Source organism: Babesia microti, chromosome I (assembly GCF_000691945.2).
Source record: "Babesia microti strain RI chromosome I, complete genome".
In the NCBI taxonomy this organism is placed as follows: domain Eukaryota; phylum Apicomplexa; class Aconoidasida; order Piroplasmida; family Babesiidae; genus Babesia; species Babesia microti.
In genome coordinates, this window is record NC_027205.1 from 830,800 (window position 1) to 853,082 (window position 22,283).

Sequence of the window (22,283 nt, forward strand, 5' to 3'; positions counted from 1 at the left end):
AGTGTATGGTAGTGTGTAGGAGTAACAGAGATTAAAATATGTATTACATATTTAATAACCGAAAAACTGGTTAAAATTGATTAAACAATTAATGATACTTGTCATATCTAGTAGCATTCATCATCGTCTTATTGTGTTCGTTCAACCTTTTCTCCCGAATCAGCGAATCGAACAATAGTGATGCCAGCTTCACGTTGGTAACCAGCGATACTACATTAGTAATTTGATCAATCGAGTTTAAGGACTATTTATGTGTTATATTACATAAATTAATACATTATTTATAAATATTTATTTAATATTGCTAAATCATAAACTTATAGAAATGAGAATTTTCCACAAATATTGACGGGTAAATTTTATGATAATAAAGATTTTATGGACAATTTCAATGTAAATTCAAAATTTAATACCATTATCTCCATATTAACCTTATTAACATGTAGAATATCTAATGTACAAATGTGAATATTATAAGCCAAAAACTGATTTATTTAATGTAAAAATGAGCCATACCCCCATTATCTATAGAGTATCTCCTAATCTTATAACCTTCCGATAATGGATCGCTATTGACTCTGGTTGTGATATTCACAGTCAATTCCACATCGCCTACGTTAATTGCCTCGTTACCACCGGTTATAACGCTAGTTATAGAAGGCAATTGATTTGAACTTGTCTTATAAATCAATGCTAGCTCCCCCTTTGAGTATTTGATAACGGTATCATTTGTGGCACAAGACACATGTGAGGAGGGGTCTATGGACTTGCAGAAGGGGGTGTGAGGAGGGGTGATACAAACGGCATCTCCATCGTTGTATACAAAATCCCCATCCTGCTCATATTTCTCGTGGTCATAATTGATACGCCGAGCAGACTCATCAGACAATATATATGAGCGTAAATAGTGTGCCATAAATTGAAAAGTGCCTACGTCAGCTTATATCATTAAAAAACATTAGAATAGATTGCAAATTAAATGATAGAAAAGCACTAAATATGTGATATAAATGGTATACTGGAGATTATTTCATTTTAAAATGATCATATAATCTGCATACCGTATGTTGCAAATATTTTAAATCCAAGATTCAGCAAATTAGCCAACTTAGGTGCCAAAATAAACTTCGAATCATGGCATCCAATTGAGATTAAAATAGTTTTTTGTGGTATTTTCATGCCACTGGCTATGAATGTTTTAAGAAGCGCCTCATACTTATTTGTACCAAAGCACGCCACCTCACCGGTGGACTTCATTTCAACGCCCAGAAGTGGATCGCAGTGCGAAAGTCGCTTGAAAGAAAATACTGGAACCTTTACAGCCACATAATCTAATTCCATCAACTGTATATTTTGTACTCTATATGGAGCACCTATCATAACCCTAAATCGGTAATTAAATACCTCGTGGCTTGATCCACAAAATTTATGTCTAGAGTTTTAGAAATAAAAGGCATTGTACGTGATGACCTGAGATTGCATTCTATGATTTTGATCTCATTTGCTTTACACAAGAATTGGATGTTGAAGGGACCATAAATATTAAGAGCTTTTGACAACCTTTGGGCGATCTTTTTAACGCGCCTGTATAAAAATATGCTTACCTGTGAGTTTCTACGAATAAATTTTGGGCGGGTAGAATGAGAGTTGCATCGCCAGAGTGAGTCCCTGCCTTTTCCACATGTTCACTTATAGCATAATTCAAAATGCGACCTTCAACAGCCACGCAATCCATCTCCACCTCCTTAGCATTGGATATGAACTTGGATATAACGACAGGGTATTCACGGCTTAATATTGTGGCGGTGGTTATGAATCTAAATGAGTATTTATTCAGCAAATCTAGGTGGTATTAACAATGTTTATAAGTATCTGGCAATGTATATACTATTCAGTATAAATTAAATAGTATATATTTCAATTTATAATAATAAATAATCATTTTAATTACCTTTCAAGCTCATTATCCGAATTTACAATCCTCATTGCAGCGCCAGACAACACGTATGAAGGTCTAACAAGTACTGGAAATCCGACCTAAATTCATATAAATTTACCCTTCTAGAAAAGGCAAGAGCATGGTCAAAAGAAGAAAATTCTTCCCAACTTGGCTGATCTATACCCAAAGTGTCACATAATTGTGAGAATTTATTCCTATTCTCGCACATATCAATCGACTCTACGCTGGTTCCTAAAATGTGTATACCCCGCATTTTTAAGTTAAATGCCAAGTTATTAGCCGTTTGACCTCCAAAAGAAACTATCACTCCATCTGGTTTTTCATAATTAAATATGTCAGTGATGCTCTCTATTGTCAATTCTTCAAAGTAAAGACGATCACTAACATCAGAATCAGTGGAAACCGTTTCTGGATTGCAATTTACTACGATGGCTTGATGGCCTAATTGATTACTTTAATGATATTAAAATTATAAAAAATACATGAAATAACATATATATATAATATATAGGTCACATACCATTACTACGTATTGAGTTTATACACTGCACTGCCGACCAGTCAAATTCGATAGAGGAACCAATACGATAAGGGCCACATCCAACCACCACAAACGTCTTGGCCTTATCATTGGCCAATGGTGGTGCATCATTGTCAATAGCATTGTATGTATAGTAAAAATAGGATGATTGACATGGCATCTCAGCGGATAGAGTATCTATCTGTCGTATTTTTGGTAATATTTTGTGTTTATATCTCAAGTTAGCAATGTCACATTCTGTCACGTTAGGGGTTAAGAGCTTTGATATTTGCAAATCACTAAACCCCATCTTTTTGGCATACAATAATTTATGTTGGTCAAGGGTCTTTATTGAATGCTTTGCAATCATTTGTGATATATTGTGGATATTTTCCAACTTATAAAGGAACCACTTGTCGATTCCTGTTAATTGGTGAATCTCTTCAATTGTAATGTTTAGGGCAAATGCTTTAGCCAAAGCAAATATGCGATATGGAGTAGGATTACGCAGTAAATCTCTTACATCATCCACTGATTTGGGTAATGTATAATGGGTAACAGCGTCTGATGATTCAAACCCGTTGCTTCGGTCAAATGACATTCGTATAGCCTTTTGTATTGATTCCTCAAATGTCCTGCCAAGCGCCATAACTTCACCCACACTCTTCATACAAGTACCCAAGTTATTACTCACAAATTCGAATTTCTCTAAATCCCATTTAGGTATCTTGACAATCACATAATCAAGCGAAGGCTCGAAGCAGGCTGTTGTAACGCATGTTACCTTGTTTCTCAACTGTACGAGATCATGACCCATAGCCACTTTTGCTGCTACATAAGCAATGGGATAACCAGTTGCTTTGCTGGCAAGCGTGGAGCTTCGTGACAAACGGGCATTTACTTCCACAACGTAGAAGTTGAAGGTATTAGGGTTAACGGCAAACTGGACGTTACATTCTCCTACAATTTTAAAATGCCTAGCTATTTTAAATGAGGCATCGCGTAATGAATAGTATTCATGATTAGATAGGGTTTGTGAAGGCGCTACAACGATTGAATCGCCTGTATGTATGCCAAGGGGATCAAAATTTTCCATATTACATACGGCAATGCAATTGTTTTTTTCATCGCGAACAATTTCATATTCAATTTCTTTATAACCTTCAAGATACTTGTCCAAATAAATTGTACCACTTGTGCATAGCTTAAGAAGTTCATTATCATTTCTAGCAATGCCAGAGCCAAGACCTCCCAATTCAAAACTTCCCCTAACCAAAACAGGATAACCGATTTCATTTGCAACTGCAATGGCAGTATTTTTGGTGCAAATTTTTGACAGTGCACATTTGAGACCTAATGATGTTATTTCCTTTTCAAATAATTCACGATCTTCAGTTTTAATAATAGATTGGATGGATGTACCCAGGATCTATATTAGTGTATTATAAATTTATAATGAACTGTAAAATATTTAAAGGTACATAGTAATTAAAATGGATAATTATTACAATATAGCATGTGAATATTATGATTATTATCCATTTATTTGTGTATTTTATTATGTGAGAATGATATATTTAATCATATTCAAATATAACACGTACTTGGCAATTATGTTCCTCAAAAAACCCTTCCTCATACAATTGTGTCGCAACATTTAAAGCTGTTTGACCTCCAAAACCACACAAAATTCCATCAGGTTTCTCTTGTATTATTACTTTTTTGACATAATCTGGGGTAACAGGAAGAAAGTAAATGTTATGGGCCATACCCTTAGAAGTTTGAACTGTTGCTATGTTTGGATTAATAAGTATTACAGTTGCACCTGTTTCCTTTAGTGCCTTGATTGCTTGTGAACCTGAGTAATCAAATTCACCAGCTTGGCCAATTATAAGACCTCCACTTCCGAGAAGTAATACTTTGCGGCAATTAATTGGAAAGCTTACAGGAGTGATGTGAAGTGGAATAAAATTGTTCGTTTTCACTAAACAAAAAAAGTCGTAGAATAAGAACATTGTGTCATTTGGGCCTCCACATGCTTCTGGATGAAATTGTACAGAAAACCAGTGATTCATCCTGTGAATAATACCCTCAACAGTACCATCATTAGCATTTACAAATAATGGCGCCCATTCTGGCGTCAAACTCTTCAAATCTACGGAATAACCATGATTTTGTGATGTTGAGTAGCAACGAAATGTACGTAGATCCAAGCATGGATGGTTGAAACCGCGATTGCCATAATGCATTTTATATACATTGGCCCCCGACGCAAGAGCAAGAATCTGGTTACCTAAGCAGATGCCAAAAATAGGCTTGCCCCTTTGCATAGAGACCTTGACACTTTCGATGGGCTGAGTCCACATATTGGGTTCACCAGGGCCATTACTTAGTATCAAACCGTCGTAGTCTAACTTATTGTAGTCGAAGTCATAAGGGACTACCAGAATATTAACATTGTCCAAACCAAACCTGATTGCACTCCTAATAATGTTATTTTTGGCGCCACAATCTAATATAATGACCAAAAACTTCCTAGATTCGTTGGAGATTGGGAATATATATTTCTCCGAATCATTATGATCCAAATAATTACAATTCCAGGGATTGCCAGTGAAACTCGTTATTTTATTACTTAATAACGTATTAATATCGTAAATACCATCCAAACGTTTTAAGGTGTCACACGTTGTTACATATTTGTTGTTTACCTTTTTTGTGCTATAGTATAATAAATATTGCTTCTTAATTTTTTCTGGCGTTATAAGATCATCCATTGGATTAGTGTTAAAAAAATTAAGTGCCTTTTGTGTATTATAATCCCTTTCAAGCACGATCATACCTTGCATAGTACCATGAACGCGCAAATGTTTTGTTAGCGCACGGGTATCAATTCCTGAATTAGTGATATTTTATTTAAATATCAGAAAATAATTTTATAATGAGATTTGACTGAAAATTTATTGATTAGATATATAAATTAATAGTTTCATATATATATATATTAAAAACTATAAATAATATATTTAATCAATAATGTACAATGACAATTAGCACAATCAAGTAAATATATGAAAATATCATTAAAACATTTGTCAATTATTTATGATTATCTTTAAGTGAGTTAAAAAAGCAAGAACATTTGAATTGTTTTAATTAAAACTAGATACGATTGAATATTAATGATAAAGATAATATTATAATGAGATTTTATATGTACATGTTATGGTCCATAAATTATGTTAATTTATTAATTAAGAAAAAATAATTAGAAAAAATCAACAAACATATATTTAACCATACGAATAAAATCAAACATCTTAAACGTATAAATTTTATTAAGTGCATACCCGTAATGCCAGTAACGCAATGTTCCTTGAGCCACTGATCCAAACTCTTTATGGCTGTACTATTCGAATAATTAGTGCTGTAATCAGCGACAACCAAACCACTGGCATATATCTTAGAGCTCTCATAGTATCGTTCCAATCCAAATTCATCCTATATAAATTATGTATTACCTTTTCATTGGAAGGGACACCATAATTACCAACAAGTGGAGTGGTTAGTGCGATTATTTGACCCAAATAACTTGGATCTGAAAGAGATTCAACGTATCCAACAACGATCGTGGTAAATACGACGCTCCCATAAGTTTCGCCAATGTAACCAAATAGCATGCCACAAAATGATCTACCATCACTTAGAACAAGTCTACCCTTTTTAGAATTATCATCTTCTAGGTTATACATCTCTATTGCAGAGTCCAACATCAGTAAGACTCTTGGATGGATGGGGTTAATAAACGTAGAATAGTTGTTTAATCAACCCAATTGCTTGTATATTTATGATATGGATGCCAAAACAAATAGTGGAACTAAATGTGTAAATGATGGCAATAATTATACACTCGAAAATATCGTGGGATATGGCTCTTTTGGCGTTGTACACATAGGGAAAACTATCTCTGGAGAAATAGTCGCCATCAAAAAAGTGTTACAGGTTATCTATAAATGAAGTAGGATCCTAGGTACAAAAATCGCGAATTATCTATTATGAAAGATATTAAACACCCAAACATTGTGGAACTCAAAGATTATTTTTACACGGAAACCGTCGGTGAAGATGGAAACAAGCAGAAATATTTAAATGTTGTAATGGAATTTGTTCCAGATACAGTATATAAGACCCTAAGATATTACATTAAAAATTTTAAACAATTGCCCCTTTTTATTATTAAAATGTATGCATTTCAACTCTGTCGTGCCCTAGGCTATTTGCATTTAATGGGTATTTGTCATCGTGATTTAAAACCTCACAATCTCCTAGTGAATCCTAAGACCCACAAATTGAAACTCTGTGATTTTGGTTCGGCAAAGAAACTCGTAAAAGGTATACTAATATCTCAAGAATATATATATACCAGTCCATATCTATTTACCATTACTCTAATCTCTTATATAGGCGAATGGAGTGTCGCATATATTTGCTCCAGATTCTACCGTGCCCCTGAACTTATGTTAGGAACTAACGAATATACAACAGCCATTGACACTTGGTCCATAGGTTGGTATTGCAATTGCTTTATTTGTTTAACCCCATGATGTAGGTTGTGTTATAGGCGAATTATTTTTGGGTAAACCATTATTTGCAGGAGATACTGGTATTGACCAACTTGTTAAAATAATCCAAGTTCTTGGTACACCAAATAAGGAGCAAATGTATGCCATGAATCCCAATTATTGTGATGTATCCTTTCCTGATTTCCCACAAATAGATTTGGCAACTGTAATGCATCCTGTAATATAGATATTCCCGAAAGATACTCCCAGTTATGCTATTGACTTTATAAACAAATTTCTACAATACGATCCCACTAATCGGATTCATCCACTTGAGGCCTTGTCACATCCATTCTTTGAACAACTTAAAATGCCACCGTAAGCAACATTTCATTATATTTATACATCTATATACGTTACAAACCATTGTATGCTTCATAAATATGTAATTAATATAACATAGTTATTTATATAGTGATGAATACAAAAACTGCATCGATGAATCCTTCTTCCAATTCACTAAAGAAGAACTTTGTTACATGTCCCAACGATGCAAATCAAATTTATGGACATCATAATCACTCAATTTCATATCGTTTAATTATTACTAACAAAATCAATTACTTTATAGTGTCAAGACAAAACTCAACATAGTCTATACTATGCGCTCAATTTGAGTGGCATAGGAGATTGTATTTTGTAGAGTTTCCCATACGGGGATTTCACAAGCCACTTGCTGCAAGTTGAAAGTAAACTTTCCGTTTTTTAGGATCCAAAGCGATTCACCTTTATTAATATATTAGATAAATTTATAAAATAATTAGTCGAATCTAATAACAATCATATTAAACATCAATAAAGACGTCAATTTATATGCATTGGAATGATAATCATTCAAATAAACAACAATAATAAATATGCACATGTAGAATTGTTATAGTATGTGCCGTGTACTTAAAAATAAAATATCTAACTGGTTATCATTTTGCATAGCTTAAATATATACCCTGTTCGAACTTTATCTTATTCAAAATTTTCACAAAATCGTCCATCTGTCCGATATCCAAATGTAGCATTTCGGCGGCATGTGCAAGTGATATTGATGGAAATGAAAACTCGATACAAGCAGCAACTTTATATCTAGTTACATCTTTAAGAAGTGTAATAAAAGGCGTGTAAATATCAATTGGCGGCACCTGACGATCTGTGAGCAATTTTTTAAAGTTGCCATCGGTTAGCAAATGCTCCAAGTCTATTACATATGAAACAATTTTTGTTGTCCTTATCTTAAATTAGTTGCTTATTACCTTTTGAGGATATAATTCTAGTAAAGAGTGAAATTCTCCTATACGATTGCTGGTTAGTAGATGAAACAGTTTAAGACCAATGATAACAGTGGCTGTGAAGTCGTAGGACATCTATGTTAAAATATAATTGCATTTAATAGAATATTACAAGAAAAAATATAAACGTAAAAATTTCACAAAAAATCGATTATATACCTCCAAATATATGTCTTGCAGAGGCGCGTAAAAGCGCTCAAAGGAAGAAAAATCCTGTGCAGCCACTGATACCATCGCACCAATTTCATATACAATTTTTGAGAACAGGACAAAATCCTAAATCAGTAGCTCAATACCTTATTTTGGTCGTAATTTTTGATCAACAAGATCTTAAGTTGCTGTAGGGCTCTGTTGCATTTATCCACCTTGATTTTTTTAATATCTATTTTGTGCTCCAAGGTATTATATTTTGTAATAGATGATATTAAAGAGCTCAAAGAATTGCCAGAAAACTTAGTACCATAAAAATTTGTCGCCAAATCAGCTAACAACGTTGAATCCATTATAGCTAATTATATGTATGCCAATTAAAGAAAATAACACAATGGCATCGCAAAGGTATATAATTTTATATTCTAAGATAATATAGTAAATATTATTGTAGAATTAGCCGGTGAACAGTGTTGATAATATACATACAAACTAGGGAATGTCACTAAATGTGTGGCCCAGTATGCCCTAGCATCTACTATTAATGATTAAGCCACACATACTGGCTGGTACACATTAAATATAATGTATAAAATTATAAGGGAAATGCAGGTATTGAACCTAAATAAAATAATATATTACGTCTACAATTAGGACATTCCAATCTCACACGGGTCCATTCTCTTAGACACGAGGTATGAAATATGTGATCACACGGAGTGACACTCCAATTTCTAAATAATATCATAATCACCTCCTTTTGAATTGAATTTCATACATACAAATTACGCACTCAATTGTTCCATCAGTATCACCCGCCCAATTCCGTTCATAGTTATATATCTTTGGCAAAAAATCATAATTAGCTACCCATCTCGGATCTATTAACTTTTGCAATGACATAACAGCCAATTGTAAAGTCTAAATAAGTTTTGTCTGTTACCGTCGATGTAAAGACAAAGAATGCGTATGGCTTGTTTGGCATATCAACTATACGGGCAAATACATCCATGTTGAAGATGCTATAGGGGCAACAGTATATGTACAGTGGTAATGAAATCTTACTTATACCCACTATATAAACAAATATCATGTTCATTGAACGCCTAAATAACTACTATTGTACCTCTGCCCTTTCCATATGTCCAAACAAATCTGTGGAACCCAGCACAAGTATAGTGGCAATCCAATTAATGGATTTGTGCTATAGTACAAAAAGAAATACACAGTCAAGACTAGTACCATGCAAAAGTATTTTTTCAATATCTGAGCTAATCCAGCATGTAATACAACCATAGGTAGATTATTAATTTGATGTGTAGACTTGTATATAACCATGATTATCTTCATTTGCAGAAAGGTAAATATTGAAAATTTGACAAATAGGCCAATTCCAACATTAATTATTGTGGTTGATATAATACTTGAGTGAATAAGTATCATAAATACTTCAGCAACTTCTAGCAACATAATCATAAATAATGAAATGATGGAAATTCGAGAAGCTTCTGAATCCGTTTTAAGTAACTTAAGTTGGTAATGAAATGCTAAACCTTCAGCAATGGATCGTATAATGTAAATAAATGTTAAAATTGCCATTTTTGAACCCAAATGATCGTAGTTTATCTGAGTGGCCGAAAATTTCAGTGAAAATCCACAACTTGATGTGATAATCCCATTCAATTCACTATCATCAGTATCAGCCGATTCCACAACTATATGCTGGTATTGATCATTCCAAACTGTACCAATTCGTTTATCCCACCCAGTTCTCCACTCCTCGACTTGATCCCTATCAAGCTTGTACGTTTTACTTAATCGTTTGAAGTATTTAATCAAATTAATTGAATCCAAAGTGTTAGATAGTTTCATTTGGTAGTTTAAGTCACTAATGTTGTATAATCTTTGTGAAGACATGTAAAAATCATCAAGTTCTTGGAATGAAGGCTGTGATTTTATGTGTTTAGTTGAAGTTAAATTTAAATATCCATATAAACCGCACAAGTGAGGCACTTCATTTTCGATTAATAAATCATCCCAGTAGTTCATTGAAGTTAGGAAAGGAAGGTTGTATGATTTGTCAATTCCCTGTGTTAGCAAAAAATATTTAAACTATTATTGAGCAGTGGATAATAATTATTAATTCATATGTGTAACATCCGATTATGTATACATTAAACAATATTGGTAGATAAACAAGTTTAGTTTTGATAATATTTGTCTTGAAATTTCCCAAAAATAACATGCCGATATTTAAGTAGTCTAAGATTTTAAAAATGAACTTTTCATACCTTCCTTGACTGCTGCGATTTGCCTATCATCAACCCCTTGCCAAGGTACCAAGATTTCATATCTGGAGCAATTGAATTCATAGATAAAATTGAAGGTAAAAGTAATGGATTATTAGTTATTCCATTGCCACTCAGCGTCAAATATGAGTACTTTGATGGCCTATATTCTTCATCCGGTTCCAACCTTGCTACTACAAATATGCGATATAATTTCACAATATGTGATCTACGATAGATAATTGATACTGTAATATTTCCATTTGATACATTTAGCCCATTGTCATCCATAGTATATCTTCCATTATAAGTCAATCCAAATATCGGCGGTATATGGTTTTCTCTTTGAGGCCTAAAATTACCAGTGCTATCATTATCGTAGTCATTTGTATAATTGTTAGGATTAAACAGAAGCAATATGTAAATTATGCTTAAACAAGAAAGCAAACATATTGAAAGGCGAATTGAGGCGGACAAATTAATAAGGGATGATGAATTTAGGAAAGCGGCGGGGGGAATGATTGATATTGTAATTGAAGGAAGACTATTACGATTTTCATTATTTCCAGATTGTATATCCATAATACGCCAACTAACTAAGCTGTACTGTGATTACTGAGTACACCACAAGAATTATATACGAAGGCGTTTTTGCCGTTTTTTGGTGAATTTTACGGCTAAAAATGATTCTAAACTCTTAATTTGTTCATCACTCAATTTTTTTTCTCCCTTTTCCACCATGTAAATGTCCCTATATTATATAATTCATACCAAGAATTTAATTTCTCAGGTTTAGCATCAGTGGTAAAACTATCATCCGTATTTTTACAATTTACATCAGTGGTTAGTTGGCAGTCTGTAGTAATATATTGATTCTGAGCTGAATAGTTCAAAACTTGTGCGATAGTTTGGCGCCTTAAAAACTTGTTCCATCTGAGTGACAATTATTTTACCTTAAGAATTCCAAATTTTTGCCAAAATCTCCCAGTGTCTTACAATCAAACCCTTTATTAGGCCTCTGTTGACCCCGTCCGCCTATATTATAAGCTTTTATGTAGATCATGTGTGATATGAATGTGTAGCCGATAAAGTATTTATATTGCATGAATATTTACCAATTCTAAAATGAACAGTTCCCCACCACTGCCTTGTTATTCTACCTAATGGCCTAGGTCCCATAATTAGACTATTCAACTCCCGCAGAAAAACAACATAGGATAAGCCTCATATATCGACCCACTTGGATAGACATCACAATTTACACTGTAGATTTATAGACGTATGACTAAAATATAAATACATATGATTAATTGCATGTAAAATGTTTCCTTTTTATTAGTTATCCATACTTTTACTATTTTTATTTTTCGGCATTTCATTTTAAATAATGTATTTTATATATTTCATCTGATTATTCCATTTTAACCCATATTTTTATATATCTATTATTCATATTTTTAATAATTAATTAGTTACTGTTATGTTAGTTAATGTTGTTGTTTTTATAATTTTTATTTGTTTGTAAATTGCAATTTATCACTACTAGTTTCACTAACACCGCTCACATATATCACAACAAACTAATATAATTATTTATATATCGTTCATAATAAACCATGAAAATAACTAACGAATTAAACTTAATAAATTTGTTGAACTAAAAACGAATAATAGTTAGATCAATTCTAATCATCAACTATAGGACCAACATAGGCATGGACATGTTCAATCCTCCTACCAACGTTCCTTTGTTCCAAACAATGGCTTATCCAACCTAAATTAATTGTTTAATACCAGGAACCCTAGCTAGAGTGATAAATGTTTGAAACAAATGAAGGTCTATTAAGCCTTCATTTCCTAGTTGCGAATAAATATCCTGTAGAATCATAAGCAGGATAAAATCGCTCTTTAAGTAGTGCCTGGGTTTTAATTTTTCAATCAATTTCTCTACCAAGCTTTTGAGCCTTGAATTATGCCATAATTGCTAAATTAATAATTTATATACCATTAAAATGCAATTCCTTGGATCCAAGAAGGATGATTGACAAGAACTTAGCAAGCGGGGTAATCCATTATCGCTTACATCAAAATCGTGAATTCCCTTAATAAAATCAGGATTGTCGTTTACAAATCTAGAGAATTCGTGATATTCAATCATTGGGTTTAGAGATTCATGACAAAGAGCAGCAGTTGCTATCGATGTAGTTAAATTATTTTGTTCCGATATAGCAAGTCGTGAGATATAGGTAGGAGCTAAGTTAGATATCTAGTACTTTAGCACATATTTTTATTTATATAAGAAACGATAAACAAATATTAAACAACATATTTAGCATACTAGAAAATCCGTGATCCGCATAAACAATTAGTAACGAATGTAGCAACTTCAACTGAAACTCTGAAATGATATTTCCACCTGAAACAAATAAATCACACAATATTTCATTATAACACTGAGGGGTATCAAGTATTTTATCTTGTTTATGTGTAACTTTATTGTGATACTTGCGATAATTTGACAATATTGAAGTGCAGAATCCATAATGTAATATTGGATCCCACAAATTATTTGTATTTATCAACTGAATTGAGCCTAATTTTAATACTATGCCCAAAGTACTCTAAATTAACACTATAATACCGATGGATGCAATCCAGAATTGTATATGTGACAGTATTCATCGACAAATTGTTTATAATATCTAGATAAATTCGTACTGAATTCGCAAGAAAATTGTATAGATTGATCAGTGTCTGGAATTTTTCCAACAAATAACAAATGTGCAACATCTAACACGGTATACATACGAGATAATTTTGACACTTTGTGTCCATAGTAACGGGGTACTAAATGTTGTGTAAACTACCTTTACCAGAGAGATAAATCTTAGACTCAGCTGATACGAGTAAACCGTGGTCAATGGCTGAGGTATCTATTTTAGTAAGCCTTAGACTGCTTCTGTACATTGCATGACACTAAATATTATAGTGCATTATATCGCCAATGCACATTACACATGCGTTAGTAGCGGCATATCTTAACCCTTTTTCTACTAATAATTATATAAATTTATCTAATGATAAATTTAAATTTATAGTTCGTTCAGATGTTCCAGAATGGGCTACAGAAGGACACTTTTTACAAGACATATTAGATCGCACTAGCCATATTAAAAGGGAAAGATTTGATCCAGCATACAAAGATGACTGTGGTGATATTCACGGTAGACTTAAAGAGGTTGCTGATGATATGGTTTCCCAGGATAACTTAAAATTGGATGATAATGGAAATTTGGAATTAAACGAGCTTTTTGGTGATGTACCAGCATCACTACAACAACCTGAAACCTTTTATCCTTCGCTTACTGATAATGCAAACTCTAAGGTAGAGGATTTACGAGATTCACTATCAAACGTAGTAGATTGTGCTATACCTACCTTACACACCAAACCACATCCTGATCTAATTAATGGTGAGTAAATTTTTTGTATAGATAGACAAAGGTTTTGCATTCTATAGTTTTAAACCCCGTCAATAACATATTATTATATATTTCCCACTCATTAGTCAACTATATACTAACTTAGGTATGAGATATCGTAGGCTTGGGGATTCCGACCTAATCGTCAGTGAATTGTGCCTGGGCACTTCATTTTACGACAACCCTGCTTTCATTGATCTGAATCATGCAAAATTTATCATTGAAAAGGCTTTTAATGAATATGGGATAAATTTTTTCGTAACTGATATAAGTGATATAGGATACTAGTGAATATGACCCATTGCCCATTGAACCAAAATCATGGATTTCATATCATCATAGAGCACTTAAGACACTGAAACAATTTGATAGGTCAAAAATTGTAATCTCTGGAAGAATTTGCTCAAGTAACCTGGGTAAACCACACCGTCAAAGGTACCTTGCGTGGACACGAAAATGTTTATTACCGCCTACGCTAAACAAGTGAGTATTTCACCAAAATAATGTAAATTTTCCACAATCAAATCAATATTGATATGCTGAATAATATGTATGTGAGTGAAATATGTAATTGTATAGCCTCGCTCCGGTTATTTATATAGCATTGAAGAGGGGGTGGATAATATACTTTCTGCCAGTGGACTTGATTACATTGACATTATGTCACTGGATAGACCCGAAAGATATGTACCAAACTCTACATTAGGAGAGGATACTTATTGCTGGGGGGTGGGTTTCTATATGATAATTTAGAAGGAAATATCCGCTACTGATATGATTTCAGAAAGCATAGATGCTATGCAAAAAATAATAGAAAAGGGTAAGGCTAGATACATTGGATTGTCAAATGAGACAATTTGGGGCATATACAAATATACGCAGCTTACGCGAAATAATACTAAGTTAAAGCCATTATTTATACAATGTTTGTACAATTTACTACATCGTAACGAATTTGAGAGTGGGTTAGCTGAGATATCATTGGCTAACAATATACCATTAGTTTCATATGGCACTATGGCAGGCGGAATTCTTACAGGTAAATATCTAGATCCGGAAAGGTAAATATTTGTCGACTTAGGCATAATAGTTTGGGAGCGGATAAAGCGTTTGAAAAGTTGTACCAATTTGATGACGACTTGGATTTATTGCCCGAAGATTGGGGCCATTTGTCATTTGGTCCCCAGAATGCTCGATGTAATATTTTTCCCGAAACATACCACACCCATCGGACCGTCTGGTGCCAACATTTGACAGGAGAATACTTGAAAATTGCAAGGACCTTTGGGATGACTCTAGCACAATTGGCCCTAAGATGGAATAATACTAGACATTTTGTAAGTCATTTTACTGCTCTTTTTTTATTATTTCTGTTTTATTTTAATTTATTTTGATTTTAGAGAATTATTTAACTTTTTTTAATCCCCACAAACTTATGCAGATTGTTTCCACTATAATAGCACCACGAACCATAGGTCAATTGTCAGATATAATTGGTACTCTTAACTATCCTTTCACTAAGCAACTGGAAGAGGATATACACGAAGTATACCTTAGATACAGAGCACCAACTATGGGTGGGCCTCAAATATTGACAAGTGTAGAAGACGCCGATAATGCTGTCTCACAGAACAAGTTTATTACAGAGTGCACAACTCCAATTTGGAGCGGAGGATCATACTGGCCGAGTGTAATTAACTGTTTCACATAGATTATTTTGAAAGATGAACAGCTTGAGAAGAGAGATCAAATAGAACGGGAAAGGGAATTTTTATTGACAATTTCTGGGCACATGGATGCACCAAATGACCATTCTAAATTCAACTACCGTTGTTGGATTGAAAGGATTGAGGAAGATTTACCTGGTGAGTATTTTGCAGTTAAAGAAGCCAAAATTTTCGGCTGGGATAGGTATAAATTTAGAGATTATACTCTTGTGTACAAAACTCCAGATGAGTATAGGGAAGATGATACAAGCGATTTTCACTTTTATTGGAAGGACGATAAAATTTTTGTTGGTCCAACTAGTGATAAGATTAGACAGTTTTATGAAGATGAAGTAGCTATAGCAGCGGTTGTACAAATGTAAGTCAAGTGATGTGGCATACAGTTTATATGTTCATTTGACGTGATGTTTTTGGATATTATAACTAAAAATTATTTAGGCGAACTACAGAATATTTAAATTTGGTCAAGGATAAAATAGATTTTGCTCGTTCCTTTTCATCCATAGACAAGGGATGGGCCACTATAGATGTAGATGGTCTTTATAAGCGATTGCTGGCCAAAGGAATTGACATAACGAATAGGGAAACTATTGATAAGTTGTTTGACAACGATGAGAACAAGAAATTGTTGAGTTTAATTGAAAAGGAAAGCGTGGAGTTGTGTTACTATTATCAGAGAATGAAGTTTAAAAGGCGTGAATTTCCCCCGCCTGGAATGGAAGATGTTGTGGATCCACTGGTGTATAATTCAACAAATAACCCCAAAAATGAAGCTATCATTGAATTATAGACAAGATAATGCCTATTTTGTACACTAATTTTACATTCATCGCAAAAATTAAATTTTATTCTATAACTATTTTATAGTTATAATACAAATGTTTTAATACTATATTTATTTGTGTTTTTGATATTCTCAATAAATAATTCATACAGATGTACACATAATTATATTAAATATTAGTATATACATTGATATTTACCAGTGATCATATAATTTAATAACAGAAAACGTATAACGTTATGATGAAAATGGTATGATATAGTTTCATTGTCAATTAATTATTTATTAAAACAAAACTAAAAGTTAAAAAAAATAATATGTTAAATTTAGATTAATTATTCTTATTCTTATTCTTATGATTAATAGACTTATATTTGTCTAGATCTGATAGCTTTCCTTTCAACAATGTATCCCTTCCAGTAAAAACAAGATCATTTTTTTCCCAAAACCCGTTGTTTATAGTTTCAATCTCAATATCACTCAGTTTCACTAGTGGTACTAACTTTGCAATATTTAAATTGGGATTTCTTACAGCAAAACGTTTATGTGTAGCAACTTTATTGTAAGTAAATGATATTGAAGGGGTGTAAGACCTGATACAAATTCTACAATTTCCAATTACCAAACTATGCAAAAAATGGCATGTGAGAGATAAATTAGGACGAATGTTATTGTACATAGTGGCGGCGTTATTAATCATGACAATCTAGCCTGTCACTGATTGCACTAAAGTACCCCAGCATGGATAGTTTGGATCGTACCTGGTCGTAATTCTGTGTGATATTTGACATTGCCTTCTCAATAAAGTATCTATTAATATCACTAACTATTTCGTCTATCCTTTCATTCATTCTGCTACATTAGACACAATGTACTTTTTAAAATTTTGCACTTCTGAACTTGATTTTAACGAGTCAATTGATTCATGTATCTATATAATTATCTGTGATACTTCAAAAATATCTATAACGTTACAGTCATCTAACTTTATGTCCTACATCGATAATGTTATACCTGATTGAGCTGTGATAACAATTCTATCCCCCGTTTTTTATCGTCCAGCAGAAGCTTATAAGCTTCGTTCACATAACTAGAGCTATTAGTAATGAGTTTCAGATCATTCTATGTAATATATAATTTACTTTTGTTAGGCCTGAGTGCTTATCCGGATGTAAGATGTTTTGGTACTGTAAGTATGACGCTCTGAGCGCAGTTTTATCTATCATATATTGCAACGGTCTAAATATGCTATGGGTTACAATTTGAAAAGGTTAAATGGCGTTATGGATGTAATGTTTATCATGGGCAAATGACATGTCTAAGTTACCAGTGCCATACATTGCATACGTATATCCTGGAATAGTCACAATCGGTACATCTCTTGGCAGTAAATGATAGGAATCTGCTATTTTTTGTGGCGGTAAAACTACTAGGTAATCTATACACGAATGAGTACATATGGATCCTAATGTACAATTTAAATGTAGTGTCACTGTTCTGTTGGTTTGGATGTTTTACACTTTTCAGCTATTGGCATCTGCTTGTAAATATCATATTTGGGCCATAATTTCTCTGGCGATTGTTTGGTTAGCTGAAGTTTACAGATTGGAATTTTGCGATTCTAAGTAAATAAATCCCTACATTGTTCATCTCCATATACGCCCGATCAGAAGGAGATAACATTCCATCAATTACCCAGTCCGGCAAGAGTTCCTCTACATCATTCTGCAGCTGGATTATTGCATCCGGGATCCACTCCTTCAATTCAGGAGACTCTGCAATTCTTTGTAAATTGTAGTGCTTACATGTCCTGTTTGTTCATCTTAGAGATTCCATTAGCAATAGTATTTACTGTATCCTTGAATCCCTTCCAATCACTTTTAGCCATGCAGGCCAAGTAGTATTCAGTCATATACTTTCGTATCATAGGGAGTGACCGCTCAACAATTACTGTAATAATTTCAGTATGCTAATTAACAACTTTATATACCTCTGAAATATCATCCCTTATGAGAAAAGTTACTCCCTTGTATATAAGTTTTAGGACCATTAGCCATACTGAGGGCTCCAAATCTGGATTCAAGCCTTGTTTTCTATGTAAATAAATTAATACTCCAAATCTTGAGATTCCTTATACATGGCAAACTTTAAGTAGCATACAAAATCCATGTCATATTTGGCTTTGTTATCAAACATCTACGTTATATATTTATTACAAAGTCATCTAATCCGTAGATATTTGTCATGGCCATTTCACATATCTCATTTATCTTGTTCAACTGTTCCATTTCATTGTGCATCATGTATATCTCTAGGTCTTTGTATAGCGACATAACAAATTGATGTAATTGCAAATATCTCGATTTTTCATGCTCATTTTTTGGTGGTGAAACGCTTAGTTTGCTTCGCATTATTGTAGGATAGTCTTCACTTAATAATAGATCTCTGTATTAATTTTGGCCTACTTGTAATTATCACAAATTGTTGGTATAAGGGATTCATCGCAACTCAAGAGTTCATCAATTAATTTGTCCATCTTTAATGCCTTTATTAATATTATAATTAAATTATAGATAATTATTTATTATTCAATATAACACACTATTGCGTACATTGCGTTCCCATCTCTCCCTAATCATTTCCTGACACTTTATAGGTAACGAATGGTATTTATCAGAAAGAATAGATGCTAAATTGGTATTTATTTACAACTGTTTAGGTTGATAGCTCTTTTAAATATAGTTTGTTCTGTATTATTAATTTCTATTACCCCCGCCCAAACAGTCAAAATCAATCTTCATCGAATCAGTAATAGAAGGTATGCTGCTAGTTGTATTACTAGACAATTCTAGTTTCCTATTTTCAATTTTTCTCATCGCATCACTACAGTAATTTGATTTGTTACTTGAATAGATTGTTCATATCATTATTACTAAGACCCAAGGTATTTTGCATTCCAGTGTACATATTTAGCAGAGTGTCAAGTTCATATCCAGGTTTAAATTTTCGATCAGAAAGTTTTGCGATTGTTTCTATCAAAATTTTCTTGTGTTCTTCCCTTTTCTGTGTAATTATTGAATTACTTCTTCAGGCCAATCTTCGTTGAAGCCCAATTCCCGTTCGAAATATTTTCTGCATTAAATATACAATTACTGTAGAGATTTATCTGATAAATCTATATCTTTAAATGGGTCAACTATTTCTTCATCAATAATTGCATCATCTTTATTATCTAGAGTAGTGCTCGAAAATTTCTTGTTAAGATCAATTTGCAACTTTCGTACAATTTGATCCTCAGCTTGTTGCACAAATACACTGAGATTTATACCATAAGCACCATTGACAAGATTTGCTTCAGGGCCCCTAATAATTACTACAACGTATTTTTCATTTTTCTCAAGTACCCTAATATCGAGCCATTCATCTACACCTGGAGGGATGAGATCTCCACCATAGAGAATCTTAGCTCCGTAGATCTCAGGTACATAAAACAATTTAATATTACACTTAGGCAATCCATACTCATGACCACAATCATCATCTGTCATGTTCCAATTGTATATGAAATTAAATAATTCGGAATAGTTTGGATAGAGCCTGCTTTCCCATAATGCGGAATTTGGCTGTCTAAATAAATAGTTTAATCACCTTTTAAGTTCTGATGGGGGTTTCACATTTTCAAGGCTTAAATTGTCGGAGTTATAATTTGTATGTATAATCGTACTGCCCTTGAGCACTCCATTCCATAAATCAATAAATTTGTCTTCTTTCTTTAGGTTAATAATCAATTCCTTGTAGAAATCATGTGTAACAATATTCCAGAAAGAACCATAAACGTCAATTGGTTTCTAAATTGATTTAGTATTACGATTGTATTCCCGCAGATTAGCTTTTTACCATCAACAGTATAAAAATCAAGTCTATCCTTGTATATATTACCCTGAACACTTTTTGAAGGTATATCCAATGATAAATTTATTTTAACAGTGACAAAATCGTCAGTTTCCTGCCAAACATAATTATCTGCAATTCCCCAGCCAGCACCAATATTTTTAATGCGAGAACTGCACACATTTGAGTAGATTCCACTAAGAAATGTTGATTTATTGTTTCTATATACATTATTATTGATTGTAAATGATTTTGTAAATAATAATAATAATAATATAAGTGCTATTGCATTATTGTACATGTGTGGTGCAAATGGAATCTGGAATAGATGTCGTGTAGAAGAAGTTTTAATTTGAACTACGTCACACTGACGCTTTTTACATTATTTCTAAAATATCAAATAGAATTAGTAAAATGCAAGAATTTAGCGAATTATGTTACTTACACAGTTGCCCCTGAATACGAAAAATACGTTGATGATACAGGTAATAATTTAATCTATCTAGAACTCAAATCCAGGATCAATGATAAACAATCGCGCATTGAAACTGAACTTCAAGATCAGATTAAACGTGCAAAAACCATAAATGAATCACTTAAGATTTTGCAGCGGAATGGTATCTAATTCTTCATATAGGTGCCATCATATCTGATAATGGAATGCCTGACGGCATTAAATTTCAGGGTTAGTATATAGTTTATCTAGAGTCAACTATTGGCTTGACGGAAGCACCTGTATTTCTGATTGAACCACCACTACTACTACCACTTGATGAATTCCAAGTACTCACATCCTCACATAGGATGACGAATTTTCTGAATATTTGATGACTAAATCTGGCCTAAATCCCATGCATAAGTCAGTAGAGGAAGCTGATATTGACAAGTTGATGAATCCGCATAACGTATGATTCTAGCAACCCAGATCACAGACTTGAAAGAAGCGAAGATTGCCAAGGCATTATTTAAACAGGAGTTAAAACGACTTATGGATGAGAAGAAGATTCTGTTAGATAGGTATAACAAAAAATATACAGGATGGAGGAATTAGAAATGGAGATGGCTGTCGATGGCAGTAAAAGTGCAAAAAGAAAGTTCAGCAACTGCTCCAGGGGTAAACGAATATGTATGCAGAAATACATGAATTGGACTCCAATATAGAGGATTACATGGATAAAATAGACAAAGTTAATAGAGTTAAACGGTCAATCATTAAGAGGGTATAATCGCTAGGTTATACAGGAAGGTTATGACTCTGAGCTGATCGACGATGAAATTGAGATAGAGAATATAGAGAAAGAGCTTAAGGACCAAACACACACAAGCACTGAGGGTAAATCAATGTAAATATAGCCTCTATAAACAAAAAAGAACACCATGATAATAAAACAAATCGTAACAAAGATAAAAATGTATACTCTAATAAATCAAACAAAGAAAGTGATAATGATGATGACGATGATGAGAAAGATAATGAAAGTGAGGAAGACACAAAAAAAGATGATGAAATTGATGTGGAAGACAATGAAGATGAGGATTAATTCAGTTAATTTCTAAAACACTATGCTGAAGGCTT

The 22,283-nt window shown here is 33.1% G+C and overlaps 11 protein-coding genes across 11 annotated transcripts; 3 read left to right on the forward strand and 8 right to left on the reverse strand.

Moving 5' to 3' along the window:
• Window positions 1-88: 88 nt before the first annotated feature.
• Window positions 89-6,253, reverse strand: BMR1_01G02285 (carbamoyl-phosphate synthase// aspartate carbamoyltransferase; the record flags this gene model as incomplete). Its single annotated transcript, XM_021482878.1, has 12 exons — window positions 89-210; window positions 517-612; window positions 634-930; window positions 1,062-1,384; window positions 1,405-1,584; window positions 1,605-1,817; window positions 1,952-2,037; window positions 2,058-2,401; window positions 2,481-3,909; window positions 4,085-5,376; window positions 5,831-5,981; window positions 6,002-6,253. 12 exons carry the CDS (start codon window positions 6,251-6,253, stop codon window positions 89-91), a joined length of 4,785 nt encoding a protein of 1,594 aa, XP_021337469.1.
• On the forward strand, window positions 6,333-7,620 carry BMR1_01G02290 (Shaggy-related protein kinase theta; the record flags this gene model as incomplete). Its single annotated transcript, XM_021482879.1, has 6 exons — window positions 6,333-6,482; window positions 6,503-6,872; window positions 6,945-7,046; window positions 7,090-7,268; window positions 7,290-7,420; window positions 7,518-7,620. The coding sequence occupies 6 exons, from the start codon at window positions 6,333-6,335 to the stop codon at window positions 7,618-7,620; spliced, it is 1,035 nt and encodes a 344-aa protein (XP_021337470.1).
• Window positions 7,621-7,697: 77 nt separating this feature from the next.
• Window positions 7,698-8,888, reverse strand: BMR1_01G02293 (26S proteasome regulatory subunit N12; the record flags this gene model as incomplete). Its single annotated transcript, XM_012792073.1, has 5 exons — window positions 7,698-7,828; window positions 8,049-8,328; window positions 8,350-8,460; window positions 8,545-8,661; window positions 8,682-8,888. The coding sequence occupies 5 exons, from the start codon at window positions 8,886-8,888 to the stop codon at window positions 7,698-7,700; spliced, it is 846 nt and encodes a 281-aa protein (XP_012647527.1).
• BMR1_01G02294 (Transmembrane E3 ubiquitin-protein ligase 1) lies at window positions 9,131-11,405 on the reverse strand (the record flags this gene model as incomplete). Its single annotated transcript, XM_021482880.1, has 6 exons — window positions 9,131-9,156; window positions 9,178-9,269; window positions 9,290-9,456; window positions 9,479-9,641; window positions 9,662-10,623; window positions 10,827-11,405. 6 exons carry the CDS (start codon window positions 11,403-11,405, stop codon window positions 9,131-9,133), a joined length of 1,989 nt encoding a protein of 662 aa, XP_021337471.1.
• Window positions 11,406-11,456: 51 nt separating this feature from the next.
• BMR1_01G02305 (conserved Plasmodium protein, unknown function) lies at window positions 11,457-12,002 on the reverse strand (the record flags this gene model as incomplete). Its single annotated transcript, XM_012792076.1, has 4 exons — window positions 11,457-11,574; window positions 11,595-11,756; window positions 11,777-11,858; window positions 11,939-12,002. 4 exons carry the CDS (start codon window positions 12,000-12,002, stop codon window positions 11,457-11,459), a joined length of 426 nt encoding a protein of 141 aa, XP_012647530.1.
• On the reverse strand, window positions 12,509-13,790 carry BMR1_01G02310 (hypothetical protein; the record flags this gene model as incomplete). Its single annotated transcript, XM_021482881.1, has 6 exons — window positions 12,509-12,597; window positions 12,618-12,807; window positions 12,829-13,076; window positions 13,162-13,444; window positions 13,465-13,670; window positions 13,691-13,790. The coding sequence occupies 6 exons, from the start codon at window positions 13,788-13,790 to the stop codon at window positions 12,509-12,511; spliced, it is 1,116 nt and encodes a 371-aa protein (XP_021337472.1).
• A 37-nt stretch (window positions 13,791-13,827) lies between these two features.
• BMR1_01G02315 (Aldo/keto reductase family) lies at window positions 13,828-16,822 on the forward strand (the record flags this gene model as incomplete). Its single annotated transcript, XM_021482882.1, has 9 exons — window positions 13,828-14,296; window positions 14,412-14,563; window positions 14,586-14,788; window positions 14,908-15,034; window positions 15,059-15,366; window positions 15,387-15,642; window positions 15,747-15,995; window positions 16,017-16,390; window positions 16,471-16,822. 9 exons carry the CDS (start codon window positions 13,828-13,830, stop codon window positions 16,820-16,822), a joined length of 2,490 nt encoding a protein of 829 aa, XP_021337473.1.
• BMR1_01G02320 (hypothetical protein) lies at window positions 17,148-17,516 on the reverse strand (the record flags this gene model as incomplete). Its single annotated transcript, XM_012792079.1, has 1 exon — window positions 17,148-17,516. The coding sequence occupies one exon, from the start codon at window positions 17,514-17,516 to the stop codon at window positions 17,148-17,150; it is 369 nt and encodes a 122-aa protein (XP_012647533.1).
• On the reverse strand, window positions 17,509-18,274 carry BMR1_01G02321 (Iron-sulfur cluster co-chaperone protein HscB mitochondrial; the record flags this gene model as incomplete). Its single annotated transcript, XM_021482883.1, has 8 exons — window positions 17,509-17,589; window positions 17,611-17,671; window positions 17,692-17,747; window positions 17,769-17,810; window positions 17,831-17,938; window positions 17,959-18,055; window positions 18,076-18,134; window positions 18,155-18,274. The coding sequence occupies 8 exons, from the start codon at window positions 18,272-18,274 to the stop codon at window positions 17,509-17,511; spliced, it is 624 nt and encodes a 207-aa protein (XP_021337474.1).
• Window positions 18,275-18,305: 31 nt separating this feature from the next.
• Window positions 18,306-21,008, reverse strand: BMR1_01G02325 (CS domain protein, putative; the record flags this gene model as incomplete). Its single annotated transcript, XM_021482884.1, has 15 exons — window positions 18,306-18,437; window positions 18,458-18,599; window positions 18,622-18,785; window positions 18,807-18,909; window positions 18,930-19,012; window positions 19,033-19,261; window positions 19,282-19,361; window positions 19,429-19,505; window positions 19,526-19,564; window positions 19,587-19,699; window positions 19,722-19,879; window positions 19,900-19,948; window positions 19,970-20,443; window positions 20,465-20,664; window positions 20,685-21,008. The coding sequence occupies 15 exons, from the start codon at window positions 21,006-21,008 to the stop codon at window positions 18,306-18,308; spliced, it is 2,367 nt and encodes a 788-aa protein (XP_021337475.1).
• Window positions 21,036-22,248, forward strand: BMR1_01G02326 (hypothetical protein; the record flags this gene model as incomplete). The annotated part of the gene is made up of 10 exons (XM_021482885.1): window positions 21,036-21,192; window positions 21,214-21,324; window positions 21,345-21,392; window positions 21,414-21,490; window positions 21,511-21,612; window positions 21,633-21,724; window positions 21,745-21,821; window positions 21,842-21,927; window positions 21,950-22,040; window positions 22,061-22,248. The coding sequence occupies 10 exons, from the start codon at window positions 21,036-21,038 to the stop codon at window positions 22,246-22,248; spliced, it is 1,029 nt and encodes a 342-aa protein (XP_021337476.1).
• Window positions 22,249-22,283: the final 35 nt, after the last annotated feature.